Source organism: Mercenaria mercenaria, chromosome 10 (assembly GCF_021730395.1).
Source record: "Mercenaria mercenaria strain notata chromosome 10, MADL_Memer_1, whole genome shotgun sequence".
Taxonomy (NCBI): Eukaryota; Metazoa; Mollusca; class Bivalvia; order Venerida; family Veneridae; genus Mercenaria; species Mercenaria mercenaria.
This window is the reverse complement of record NC_069370.1, coordinates 26,110,490-26,125,625: the sequence shown is the minus strand read 5'-3', so window position 1 is coordinate 26,125,625 and position 15,136 is coordinate 26,110,490. Positions and strand designations below refer to the sequence as shown.

At 37.2% G+C, this 15,136-nt stretch overlaps 1 protein-coding gene across 1 annotated transcript in view; it reads right to left on the bottom strand.

The window, feature by feature from the left end:
* LOC123559594 (uncharacterized) overlaps positions 1-15,136 on the bottom strand; it is an 80,688-nt gene that overhangs the window by 52,112 nt on the left and 13,440 nt on the right. The window contains exon 2 of the mRNA XM_053516832.1: positions 4,090-4,152. Coding sequence (XP_053372807.1) covers positions 4,090-4,148 — 59 coding nt within the window. The 5' untranslated portion in view covers positions 4,149-4,152. The remainder of the gene's footprint in view (positions 1-4,089; positions 4,153-15,136) is intronic.

Genomic DNA, 15,136 nt, shown 5'->3' with positions numbered 1-15,136 from the left:
TCGCAGCTCATGTATTGAATCTATTTGATGAAATGATAAATCGTTGTACGTCAGTGAATAGGGAAATATTATGTTTATATGATAGATGTTCATTTCCATACAGTAGATCGTTAAGAGTTAGAGGGCATTGGAAATTGGAAAATATGTCGGTTCGAAGATTTTGGTATTTTCGAGAGTTTCCTTGAAAAGATCATGGATTCTGTTTTTGATGGGTTGAAGAGTGGAATGTTTCAAGATCAGAGTTCAGAGTGGTACTAGCTAAAGCTGGATCATCTACGATGATTTAAAGACTGGTATCATCTGCAAAATGACGAATTTTAGAACCGATGTTTGAAACAATGTCGTTAATGTAAGTTAGGAATAACAAAGGTCTTAGAATAGGTCCTTGCGGGACACCAGCGTTAATGGTCGACCAAGAGGAAGATGCATTTGCGTACACAACTCACTGCTTACGCGATGAAAGGTATGAGGATAGCCAGTTCAGAAGTAAGCCCTTAATACCGAGAGAGGATAGCTTATGAAGAAGACCGCAATGCCACACCATGTCGAAGGCCTTCGAAACGTCACAAAACACGGATCGAACTTCTTTGCCGTTATCGAGAGCATTGCAGATATCGTTATGAAGATAGACCAGTTGGTTCACTGCAGAGCCACCTTTGATAAAGCCTGATTGAAGAGAAGTAATGGGATTGTTTTGAGTAAGATAGTTGATATTTGTGAATACCACGTTCCATAAGTTTGCCTATGCAGGTAAGAAGGGAGACCGATCGATAGTTCGAAGGTTTAGAAGGATCTGATTTTTAGAAATTGGAGTAACATTTGCAAGTTTCCAGGGCGAAGGGAAGAAGGCATGCGTCAATAACTTGTTGAAGAACTGTGAAAGAGGTTCAGAAAGTTCTGCTTTACCTTCTCGAAGAAGTTTTGGGCTGATGAGATAAGGACCACATGCTTTAGGTGGGATAAGGACCACATGCTTTAGATGGATCAATGAGGGATATAGCATCAGAGACGTCTGTTGGTGTTACAAGAATATTTGATATGGTAGCTGTAGTAGAGGATGGGTATGGTGGCAAAGTCTTGTTAGTGTCATCTATAGTGGATTGTGAGCAAAAGAAACGGTTAAGATATTCTGTCTTTTCTTGGTCTGTAGATGCTTGTGTATTTTGGTCTTGTAGTGTTGGAATTGTCTGAGCTGATGTTTTGTTTGTTAGTTTTTTTAGCAGTTTTTAACTACAGTTTCGCTGTTATTGTGTTTGAGTTTACTTGTTCAATGAGTTTATTTTGGTAGTTTTGTTTTGCTATTCGTATTTGTTTTGTAACCTTGTTGCGTATTTTTTATAGTTTGTCCAAGCTTAGGGGTCACCTACTTCTACTTTTGCAATATAATATAACTTTACCCCTTCCCCAACATTGTTTGAGGTTATATGACGTTAGTGGTAAAAAGAATGTGTTTTCAACTTACACAACTCAAGTTTGTTAATCTTCGAGATGATATTTTTTTAAAGTTAATAACGAGATGTATTTATTACAAGAAATTTTCACGATATATTCGATCTGAACTGCAGATGCCATGTACTAGTGAAAGGAAAACTACAGTGTTCCGTTAGGGCCAGCGTCTGCTCCCTGTGAACGCGAAGCGCAAAGGTACGACGGTACGATGGCGAAGCGCGACAGTACGATGGTGACAACACGACAGTACGATTATGATCTTAGAAAAATCTTATTTGCACTATAGATGCACATGTAGTATCTGATTTACCTGAATCCGGTTCAAAATGTTTGTGGTTGATTTTGCAGCTGGGATTTGTAAAGCTCAAACATATATCCTAGAGAAAATGTCATTAGTACCAAACACCCATTATTTTATTTTCTACCTGATCTACGTACAACTTTTTCAGAACTTAATCTGAGCCATTTTGAGGTTACAGTTTCTAGTTTATCTACATGAAATTTGGCAAATTTTTTGTCTTTATGATACCTATGTCAAGTTCGAAACTGTGTTATCTAGATCTCAAAGGTCAGATAATAGAAGAGAACATTAATAACATTCAAGCGGCCATAAATCTACAATAAATTCATAACTGGGTCATCTGGGTTTGAAAACTAAGCCAGTTTAGCGAGACCTAATAGCCTTACTAATTCTATCAAAATATGTGGGTTTTTTATCACTTGAATCTGCGATACTCTAGCAGCAAAGCAATAAGACCGCCATTTTGAAATCATCTGACATGGTCCAACACGACGTAAGTTCTCATACTGACTATTCGTGTAAAACAACATTTTACTTTTTTTTAAAACGACACAATTACAGATCATATGGCGACTCTGTAGCTTTTCATGGTGTGAAGCGCCCGCAGGTGCCCCGCAGAGAATTTTAAGTTCAGGAACGGATAGACCATCTGTAGGACTACCTCCCTTTCACAATCCAGCTGAATGGAACCTCTTGACTGTGAGGTCCCTCTCGTAAAACACTACTCCTTAGATGCAAATAGATATGGAATACGTTGTCTTTTGTGTACTCCAAATTCAAATGAAATGTCTAAAACTATAGGGGGTGTCCGGGTAAATTCGGACATCGGCATAATTCGTACAGTTTTAAAGTCAAATCTATAATTATATATTCTCACATCCGATAAGGCTAATTTATGTCTCTTTTGTGAAATTGATATGTCTCCGTTAAAATACAATCAGGTCACCAAACATCTTAATATCGGATATAACGTAACAACTGAAATAATGACGTAGTACTCATACTTTCTGCGAAGATATCTTTGAAGGCGGTAATTTTTCGAAGAGGATTCAATTCATGTATCGGGCATAATATCATAGTATTGCTTTTAACTTTAATTTAAAATGGAAGATAAATATGTTAAAAATATAATATCTGTTGCTTTCTCCCAAAATCAAAGGATTGTCTAAAATAAGGCAAAAGTTTAAGTGTCCGAGTTAAAACACCTGTTTTCTTATAGTAGGAAAAATTCGAACATGCAATTTTAAGGGACAGTGCAGACTCCCTGTACTACATATTGTTTTCGAATTTGACCAAAACAGTTACAGTCAAACCTGTGTTAAAGACCACCTCTGAACAGAGACCACCTGACTCTAAAGACCGCATATTTTGTTTCCCATTTTAATATTTTCAGTTTATTTTAACCTGTGAATATAGGCCACCTCCTAATAAAAACTCTCTCGATGGTGGTCTTTATAGACAGGTTTGACTGCATGTAAATAATGATGAATATCTATACTTTTCAGAGGTTTGAATTTTGCCTTTTGAAAACAATTTTTGTGTCCGAATTTTCCTACGTATTTTATTATGTCCGAATTATTCCTACAATATGTCCGAATTTTCCTACCTCGTCCGAGTTATGCCGACTGAGGGCAGGGCCAATGAAATCGATTGTGTGACAACATTTTCAGATTACAAACCTAGATATGATTGGATATCGCATCTGTAGATATTCTTTCTCCTTACCGCTTGGGTTTGTCAAGCAGCGAATCAAAATTACCTTCACAGCAACCTGTCAAACTCGAACTGTTAAAAATCGTCCGAATTTACCCGGACTCCCCCTATGTCATCGACCTTGCTTCTTTCAGTCTATACGATTGAAGGCATGAAAACAGTGGCCGAGTGGTTAAGGTTTCTGACTTCAAATTACTTGCCCATCACCGATGTGGGTTCGAGCCTCATCGCATGGGGCTTTGGGTTATTTATGTAAGGAAGCCATCCAGATGGCTTACGGAAGGTCGGTGGTTCTACCTAGGTACCTACCCGTGGTGAAATAATTCACGGAAGGGCATTTTGAGTCTTTCTGCACCATCAAATCTGGAAATTCGCCATCGTACCTATAAATGTGTCGGTGCGGCGTTAAACCCAACACCCCCCACCCCTCCCACAAAAAAAAAAGACATAGAGATATTAGCAGTACATAAAATACTTGTGGTTATATGAAATCTTATACACAAATGTTTTTTTTTTTTTAAAGTTCGTCTCTACGTCAGTAAAAGATAATTTACCCAGTAGAACAGTCGGTACATTATATCCAGTGCTATATTCAGTTCAGCCTAAAAAACATAAAACCTACTTACATTATAAGAACAAGAACCGCAAGTCCAATTGATAAGCCCACAATAATGCTCGGATCCATTTTTCTGAAATAGCAACACAATGTAAGAAATATCATTATCAATGCCCGTCAATGCACATTTCCGTTCAAACATGGATAGTCACATTTGGCGCCATACAGATATTTGATCCACTATTTATATATATAAAAGGCGCTTTATAATGGGAATGTTACTTTAGAATGGTGTTAAACTTAATTCACACACACTGTATAGGTTAATAGGAGCGGAAAATAACTCATCAGACGGCAGGGACGTGTTACTTCACGTTAAGATGAAGAAGGTGTAATGAGCGAAATTTTCAAAAACAAGTTGCATCCTTGTTAACATACGTAAATAACAGCAAAAGTTGATCTTCACCCGATGTACAATTATGCACACTTCTTACGCAAATGACGTCGAAATTTCACGTTTTAGCCTAGTCGAAATAAGTGTGACGTTGCCGTTCTTACTTTATGCCAAAATAATGCCAAAATCTTTCTATGAATTAATTGTTTTCGTGCGGAATTACTAAGTAGTGTGCAAAAACTGGCCTATATATTTGTTAAAAAGACTAATATCTTATAAATTCATTTTACTGAAAATGAGCAAACAAAAATCGCAGGTCACCGACTTCGTTTTCGCAGTATTGTCATAAATTTTACCCTACCCCACTTTTCTCGTGCATTTTTCTGACATAAAAAATCATAAGAAAATCGTTTGATCAATGAAATACACTTCTACCAGATAAATGTTAGCCAACATCATTTATAAAAAAGGCGTTTAATCAAATTGTTCAGTTTCAGTTTTGTGATTGCATATGTCATGTTTTGTTATTTTCCTACATATCTGCGATGTGTCACATGTTTAATTGTAAAGCGCCTTTGAACGTATATTACATATGAAAAGGGCGCTCAACAAATCTGGTATAATAATAATAACAGCGGCATTGACTGAACACGAGTTTGTAAAGTGATAAGTTTGAGTCTGACCCTTTCCGATTAATTATGTTGTAGCCATAAATCCTAGCATGTGTTATTCCAAAGCCTTGACCTCTACGGAAGTGATGTTTCTTGTATAAATTGGGAGCATGCATTTATTGGTCCATAAATATTTTTTTTCAAAAATACACAATTATTTTAAAGGCATTTCTCAGCAAAATAACGATAAAAAGTCCTTGACTACCGACTTCGTTTTCGAGCTACGAAGTCGCAAAAGAATGATAAAGTCTCAAATGGCGCTATGGGCGGCGTTTGACGTTGCGCATTTCCCCGCTTTCTGACGTTACGCAAACGTCCTATTATTAAAACGGTGTACTATTTCTGAAACATATTTTCATTGTTGTATTTACAAATCATTACATTTAATAGTAGTCTTTATAAAAGTTGTCTTTATAATAGTTGTCTGTATCACGTGAATATATGTGGTAATTTTCAAGTTACCTACTTAGGAGATTGTACAATTGCGAGACAAGGTACAAATAAGCCAGTGCATATACATGTACAAATACAAATATTTAGTCGGAAATAATCTGAAATTTCATTGTATTCCGCGGTAAAAAGAAAGCCGTTTTTTTTTGCATGAAAAGTTAGCACATATTTCAAGAAGATGTGTTATTAAGTATAATTTAAGGTGCAACTGGCGGTAAATGATTTCTTTTGCACAGAGAATGTTATAATATGAAATAAAAGAACAGTCGGTACATTATATCTAGTGCTGTATTCAGTTCAGCCTAAAAAACATAAAACCTACTTACATTATAAGAACAAGAACCGCAAGTCCAATTGATAAGCCCACAACAGAAAACAAACATCAAATGTTTTTCATAATTTTTCAGTTTTATTATGACAATGCGCTTGATAACTGTTATGGTTGTATGTAATACAGCAATGATATAAAATGTTGCGAAAGGAACCAAGATATTATGCCAATTCAAGTTGTGTACAAGTTTGATTCAAATCCATTGCAAAATGTGGTCTCCATCGTGTTCACAAGCCAAAATAGCAGATTTTGGCCCTTTAATGGACCATAACTCTGGGAACCATGATGGGATCTGGCCAGTTTTCGAAAGGAACCGTGATATTATGCCAATACATGTTGTGTGCATGTTTGATTAAAATCAATTGCAAAATGTGGTCTCTATCTTGTCACAAGAAATTGTGGACGGACGAGGACGGACGACGGACGGCGGACAAACGGCGATCACAAAAGCTCACCTTGTTACTACGTGACAGATGAGCTAAAAATGGAGGCAGGCAGAGTAAAGAAAATTACTAGTTCTCGGTGGTGAACCCACGTGATTTGTGGGTACAGTCGACAGCTATTTTTACTAAAGTCTCTGATCTTAACTGTTTTAATACTGAGCGGATTTTTTTTAAACTAGGCGCAAATAAACAAGAAGGAAAGCACTTTACCTCGACTTTAGTTGCTAAATCAGTAATCTTACTGTTTTTCGAAATCTTTGTCCAACTAATTCTCTCGTTTACTATTTACGAGCGCCACGCGAAACTTACGTTAAACATCAGTTGAATTATTATTATACCACAGTTATATAGCACTCTTTTCATGCACATGTACACGTTCAAAAGTGCTTAACAGAATAAATTGCAAACGATACAAAAAATACGCATGCAAAACGATGCATTCCACAGTAACGAAAACCATGAATTAGGCAGTGTAACTAAAAATACAAACTTCAAGTAGGAGCTATCTATTTTAGATATATGTGTAGTTAACTGCATCAAAGTGTGTAGACTGAAAAAAGTATCAAAACATCATTTTCTGAAAAAGAGCTATTTGAGCTAAAAAATATTTGGAAAAAAATGGAGACAACTCCGCCAAGACTTTATGTTAGGCTTAGGTGGCTATTGACCTAGAACCTCATGCAAACTATGCACTTGTTACCTCTAGGCAGGGAAAAGGCATGCATAATTGCCACATGGATTAGCAATCTTAATAGAAAACTATGTAAAGATCAAACACTTTCTGTGGTGAAATTTGTCAACAAACAGACAATTTTTTGAAAATGTCAAAACCCACAGAATTTCACAGGGTAATATATGTTGAAAAGGCTACTGCTGGAAAGAGAACAATCTCTACTACCCATATATATGCGTCAAAGTATGGAGAAAATATCTAGAAATAGAAAATCAAAGAAATCAATTTCAGGACTGTTAGATGCATGACTGTGTTATCATGTAGGCATTGTAACTGAAAATACAAATTTCAAGTAGGAGCTATCTATATTATATGTATGTGAAGTTAACTGCATCAGAATACAAGGACTGAAAAAAATTATTAAAATATCATTTCCTGAAAAAGAGTTATTTGAGCTGAAATAAAAATGATCCCGGATGAAATATTTGGAAAAAATGGAGACAACTCTGCAAAGACTTTATGATAGGCTTATGTGACAATTGACCTAGTACCTCATGCAAACTACCCACTTTTTACCTCTAATCATGAAAAAAGCATGCATACTTGCCACATGGATTAGCAACCTGAATACAAAACTATGTAGAGATCAAATAATTGATTGCCCTTGGGAAAGCAGGACATTTTTTGTGTTGAAATTTGTCAACAAACAGACGATTTTTTTTTTAAAAGTCAAAACCCACAGAATTTCACAAGGTGAAATATGTTGAAAAGGCTACTGCTGGAAAGAGAACAATCTCAACTACCCATATATATGCGTCAAAGTATGGGAAAAATATCTAGAAATATGAGAAAATCGAAGAAATCAATTTCAAGACTGTTAGATGCATAACTGTGTAATCATACATGGCATTTATCATAGATAGGTTACTTTTCCTTTGCACTGATATAACATGGGCAGGATTAGGATTAAGAAACGGTGTTCACTCAACAATTTCACTATATAATTAGATTGTTTCCCTTGCGTAAAGAAAGCTTAGGGTAAGTCTCTATATCATGCATAGCTTTTAACATAGATACGTTACTTTTCCTTTGCACTGCTATTACATGGACAGGATTGGGGTCAGAGACCACAAATTAAAAAAAGTACAGGGAACTTACTGGGAATGAGGTAAGTGTAAACCTGGGAATAGTGTGCGTTCTGATTGGTCAGTCATGTAAACAAACCAGAGAAGTGATTATTTTTTTCAAAACTGATATTTTTTTACTGCATTTACAGTATCTTATTATACATTTTGACAAAATTTGCTACATTTTATGTGTATTGAAAAAAAAAGTTTTATCAAACGGATTTCTCCTGCCATGCCAACGATGTAAACAGGGGGCCATCTCATTCACACGAAAATTACTTAAATAAAGTATCACTATTCATATGTTTTTCGTCCGATTTTTTGGTAGAACTAAGATAGGTCTTGAAAAACATGTAACTAGATATACATGTTTCGATTTATGGAAGGCCGTACTCGCCATAATGCTATAATGTAAGTCTATGGGAAAACAATTGGTGTTCTCTAACCTTGGGATTAACAAACGGTGTTCTCTCAACAATTTCACTATATATAAACAGATTGTTTCCCTTGTGTAAAGAAGGCTTAGGGTAAGTCTCTACATGAATGTAAAATTATAAGATTCTTTCACTGGTTGTATGTGCAGATGGGAATATCCGGCCTCGAGGGTAACTGTTTAGGCGGTAACGAGGCTCCGTGTCGAGTTACTGCCTAAACAGTTACCCGAGAGCCGGATATTTCCATCTGCAATTATAACCAGTGACAGAATCTTTTTCTTGCATACCGATTTCAAGAAATAATAATAAAAATAAAATCATTCGAACGGCTTTCTTTTTAGAACTATTTCTTATAGCAGTGTATTTACACAAAGCGCGGGAAACCAACGCCCGTAAACAGGAAAGACGTTATGACGTTTCAAAACAAAGAACAATGTTTAGTTCCGGTTTTGTTTTATCAGTTCCAGCGTAACGTTATGAATTTTTGATAAAATAACGTGATTTGAATCAAGAAATATACTATCAGGAACCAATAGGAACTGTCAAGGTACTGAATTTTTATTCCGTTTTTTAAATAAAATATATATTACTACATAAATCTTCTACATATATGTAGTTCGTAATACGTCATTTACAGCACGAGAGTCATCTTTTCCAGCACCGGTAAAAATACCGGAAATCCCCGTCTGGTATGCAAGAAACATGTATATAGATAAAATAAGACAACCATTCATACATATTTAAAAGTATTTAAGTGACCCTATGATAAAATACTGTTTTACGCTGTTTTATGAAAAGAAAAACAATGCGTCGGTCATTTAACGAAATGTTGTACAAAGAAGTGGGTTTTGAGCAGGCTTTTGAAAGTAGCTAGCGTGTGAGCTTCCCTGATCTTGACGGGAAGAGAGTTCCAAAGTTTTGGAGCAGTGCCATACATCATGGTTTTAGTTTTTGGCTTAAACAGTGACAGTGTGTCTTGTGATTGTTCCTTCTCTTGAGAAGAGACACATAGAACTGGTAAATCACACTTGACTGAACAACTGATCGCAAAAACCGTTGTCATTACAAGCTGGCCAATCAAAATCTGACGTTAAAGTCATTCTTTCCAAACTGAGGAGACTCTTTGGCTAAGCGCGCTCTGCGGATTACATATTACTAAACCCGAAGATGGAAAAGAAGCGTTTTTGAAACATGCCAAACATCTTATTTGTCACAAAGGTTAACATACGTCGTTACCTTAGAATACATGGTCAATAACCCCATTGCGACCCTCTCATTGTCCCGGTTCAGATTTTTTTCTTTGTGCTGGGGAATTCCAGTTACTGTGCGCATGCGCAGAAATTGAGGCCACCAGTCAACTGATGCTCCCATTTGCAGACGATGTAGTTAAAATATCCTACCGGTCCATGTTCAAAATCCGATTCGTTTTATTTTCTTTGAAAATTGCTAGTTATATTGAAAGTTGTTAATTTCTTCTCTTTTTTTTTCATCACATGTTTGACATCGCGGGAGTGTAATAAAGCCATTGCATAAAAATGATAATACACTAGTGTAATAAAGCATTGACGTCGACGTCGTTTATTTAAGAATTCTAACACGATCCGATTCATTTTCCTATTAAACAAAGAAGGCAGAAAACAGTGAATTATTATACAACAAATCACTGTTGTGACGTCACAATTATTACGTCATGGCGCCAAACGGCATAGCGTCGCGCTGGAAAAAAAACGATTGAAAACGGGCAAATATTTAATGAATGTCGTCAAGGATTTAGGTACTTAAAAATCCTTGGTAACGTGTTAGAATCGAAATAATATATCTCATTTAGTGATTTGCTCTTGAATAAATCACTGTTTGTCGTTCAGATGCGTATAATTATATCACGAGGGCAATTCCTTCGCATCTGAACTCAAAACAATGATTTATTCAACGACAAATCACTGGATGAGATATATTATTTCTTAAATAATATATCTCATCGGTGATTTGTCGCTGAATAAATCACTGTTTGGAGTTCAGATGCGAAGGAATTATATCACGAGGGCGCAGCCCGAGTGATATAAATCTACGCATCTGAACGACAAACAGTGATTTATTCAAGAGCAAATCACTAAATGAGATATATTATTTCGATTCTAACATGTTACCAAGGATTTTGAAGTACATCCTTGTCGGCATTCATTAAATATTTGGCCGTTTTCAATCGGTTTCTTTTCCAGCGCGCCGCTACGCCGTTTGACGCTGTGACGTAATAATCGTGACGTCAGAACAGTGAATTGTTATTTAATAATTCACTGTTTCCAGCCTTCTTCATTTAATAGGAAAATGAATCGGATCGTGTTAGAATGTATATTCTAATATGACTGACAATGCTTTAATCATCACAACGATGTTATGTTGACGTCACGTCAACGTGATATTTAGCGCCATGTATACGCATCAAGAAATAGCGCTTTCAAATTTCATGAAATATTTTACTTATTAACATGTTTTAAACGAAATGTCACATTGCATAAATGTTTTGATTAATTTATACACATACAGAATCAGTTATTCGCTTTGCTGAATAATTCGCACTAATTTTCGCTCGAACTGAATTCTGCCGCAAGACGTCGTTTATAGTATAGGAGACGTTGGTCAAATTGACTTGTTTATATAGCTAAAGAAAGTAGAATTTTTGATGTTTCGACAAGAAAAGCTAACATGTGATAAAAAGAATATTACATTTGTGACTTTCCACATTGAATTTATTAAACTCGTTGAATAAAATTGATAAAATGCTCGACAGAGCCTCGCATTTTATTATTTTATTCAACTCGTTTAATAAATTCAATATGAAAAGACACTCATGTAATATCCTCTAAGTAATATTATTGGTGTGACGTTGCAAACGTTATTCAAACGTAATTTGACGTAACTGTAATTAGAGTTTTATAATTCTAGTATTCAACTAGTAAACTTGAGTCGGGGGTCTCCGTGGCCGATTGGTTAAGGTCGCTGACTTCAAATCACTTGCCCCTCATCGATGTGGGTTCGAGCCTCACTCGGGGCGTGAGGAAGCCATCCAGCTGGCTTACGGAAGGTCGGTGGTTCTACCCAGGTGCCCGCTCGTGATGAAATAATGCACGGAGGGGCACCTGGGGTCTTCCTCCACCATTAAAGCTGGAAGTCGCCATATGACCTATCATGTGTCGGTGCGACGTACCGACTTCTAGATAATAAGGCAATTTTAAGCGCGCTTATTTACTAATGGGAAATTATTAATACTTATTCTAACATGATCCGATTCATTTTCCTATTAAACAAAGAAGGCAGAAAACAGTGAATTATCACACAACAAATCACTGACGTCACAATTATTACGTCATGGCGTCAAACGTCATAGCGGCGCGCTGGAAAAGAAACCGATTAAAAACGGGCAAATATTTAATGAATGTCGTCAAAGGTGTACTTAAAAATCCTTGGTAACGTGTTAGAATCGAAATAATATATCTCATTAAGTGATTTGCTCTTGAATAAATCATTGTTTGTCGTTCAGATGCGTATTATTTTATCATTCGGGCTACGCCCTCGTGATATAATTCCTTCGCATCTGAACTCCAAACAATGATTTATTCAACGACAAATCACTGGATGAGATATATTATTTCTTAAATAAGTAATTAGTTAATACTCATTATTCATAATCATAAAGTGCTGCGCTTATTTCTTTGGTATAATTTGAGCAATCAATTAAAAAAATTTAGAAAGCGTTTCGTTATTATTTTCACTGTGTCTAAAAGTTAAGGGGTTATCCTTTGCTTAATAAATCAAAACCCTCGAGTGGTTTGTCTCCATATTTATCACGTTTGAGAGTTCAGATGCACATGAATTGAATCATAGGGCGTAAGACCGAGTAGTTAAATATTATAAGGTTCTTTCACTGGTGATAGGTGCAGATGGGAATTTCTTGCCTACCTAGCGGGGAAAGTATACATTTATCCGAGCACGCGCCAGGGATAGATATTCCTGTCTTTCCCTAGGGAAAAACCTTGTCTAAAATAGCGTGCACTAAGGTGACGTCACATAGTACTGGTACCATTGTGACGTCATAAACTTTATAAATAATGTCGGGAAATACCAAAACCTATTTGTCTCCACGATCTATTTTGAACATGATAGGCAAGAAAAATGATCTAACATGTCTGCCTGTGTAAGACAGCTGTTTTCCCTACCCTCGGGACAGCATGGATCAAAAACCTCGCTAACGCTCGGTTTTCCATTCCACACTGTCCCTCGGGTAGGGAAAACGCCGTCTTACACAGGCAGGCATGTAAGATCCTTATATTCTTGCCTACCTAGCGGGGAAAGTATACATTTATCCAAGCACGCGCCGGTGATAGATATTCCTGTCTTTCCCTAGGGAAAAACGTTGTCTAAAATAGCGTGCACTAAGGTGACGTCACATAGCTCTGGTACCACTGTGACGTCATAAACTTTATAAATAATGTAAGGAAATACCAAAAACCTATTTGTCTCAACGATCTATTTTGAACATGAAAGGCAAGAAAAATGATCTAACATGTCTGCCTGTGTAAGACAGCTGTTTTCCCTACCCTCGGGACAGCATGGATAAAAAACCTCGCTAACGCTCGGTTTTCCATTCCACACTGTCCCTCGGGTAGGGAAAACCCCGTCTTACACAGGCAGGCATGTAAGATCCTTATATTCTTGCCTACCTATCGGGGAAAGTATACATTTATCCAAGCACGCGCCGGTGATAGATATTCCTGTCTTTCCCTAGGGAAAAACGTTGTCTAAAATAGCGTGCACTAAGGTGACGTCACATAGCTCTGGTACCACTGTGACGTCATAAACTTTATAAATAATGTAAGGAAATACCAAAAACCTATTTGTCTCAACGATCTATTTTGAACATGAAAGGCAAGAAAAATGATCTAACATGTCTGCCTGTGTAAGACAGCTGTTTTCCCTACCCTCGGGACAGCATGGATAAAAAACCTCGCTAACGCTCGGTTTTCCATTCCACACTGTCCCTCGGGTAGGGAAAACCCCGTCTTACACAGGCAGGCATGTAAGATCCTTATATTCTTGCCTACCTAGCGGGGAAAGTATACATTTATCCGAGCACGCGCCGGGGATAGATATTCCTGTCTTTCCCTAGGGAAAAACCTTGTCTAAAATAGCGTGCACTAAGGTGACGTCACATAGTACTGGTACCATTGTGACGTCATAAACTTTATAAATAATGTCAGGAAATACCCAAACCTATTTGTCTCCACGATCTATTTTGAACATGATAGGCAAGAAAAATGATTTAACATGTCTGCCTGTGTAAGACAGCTGTTTTCCGAACCCTCGGGACAGCATGGATAAAAAACCTCGCTAACGCTCGGTTTCCATTCCACACTGTCCCTCGGGTAGGGAAAACCCCGTCTTACACAGCAGGCATGTAAGATCCTTATATTCTTGCCTACCTAGCGGGAAAGTATACATTTATCCGAGCACGCGCCGGGGATAGATATTCCTGTCTTTCCCTAGGGAAAAACCTTGTCTAAAATAGCGTGCACTAAGGTGACGTCACATAGTACTGGTACCATTGTGACGTCATAAATTTTATAAATAATGTCAGGAAATACCCAAACCTATTTGTCTCCACGATCTATTTTGAACATGATAGGCAAGAAAAATGATTTAACATGTCTGCCTGTGTAAGACAGCTGTTTTCCCTACCCTCGGGACAGCATGGATAAAAAACCTCGCTAACGCTCGGTTTTCCATTCCACACTGTCCCTCGGGTAGGGAAAACCCCGTCTTACACAGGCAGGCATGTAAGATCCTTATATTCTTGCCTACCTAGCGGGGAAAGTATACATTTATCCGAGCACGCGCCGGGGATAGATATTCCTGTCTTTCCCTAGGGAAAAACCTTGTCTAAAATAGCGTGCACTAAGGTGACGTCACATAGTACTGGTACCATTGTGACGTCATAAATTTTATAAATAATGTCAGGAAATACCCAAACCTATTTGTCTCCACGATCTATTTTGAACATGATAGGCAAGAAAAATGATCTAACATGTCTGCCTGTGTAAGACAGCTGTTTTCCCTACCCTCGGGACAGCATGGATAAAAAACCTCGCTAACGCTCGGTTTTCCATTCCACACTGTCCCTCGGGTAGGGAAAACCCCGTCTTACACAGGCAGGCATGTAAGATCCTTATAATCTGGTACGATGGTAACTGTTTTGGCGGTAACGAGGCTGTGCCGCTATGCCGCTTAAACAGTTACCCTACAGCCGGATATTTCCATCTGCACCTGCCACCAGTGATTGAATCTTTTTCTTGTATACCATATTCAACAAATGATAGTAAAATTTAATTCAAACAAATTTTTTTCTTATAGCATTTTTTTTCTTATAGCAGCGTATTAACAAAGCGCGGGAACTTTACGTCCGTCAACAGGAAGTACGTCATGACGTTACAAAGGCGAAAACAACGTAATAGTTCCAATCTTGTTTTATCTTCTAAATTGGAACGTAACGTTTTTTTCTCCATTAAATGACGTTTTTGAATCGAGAAATATGTTATAAGG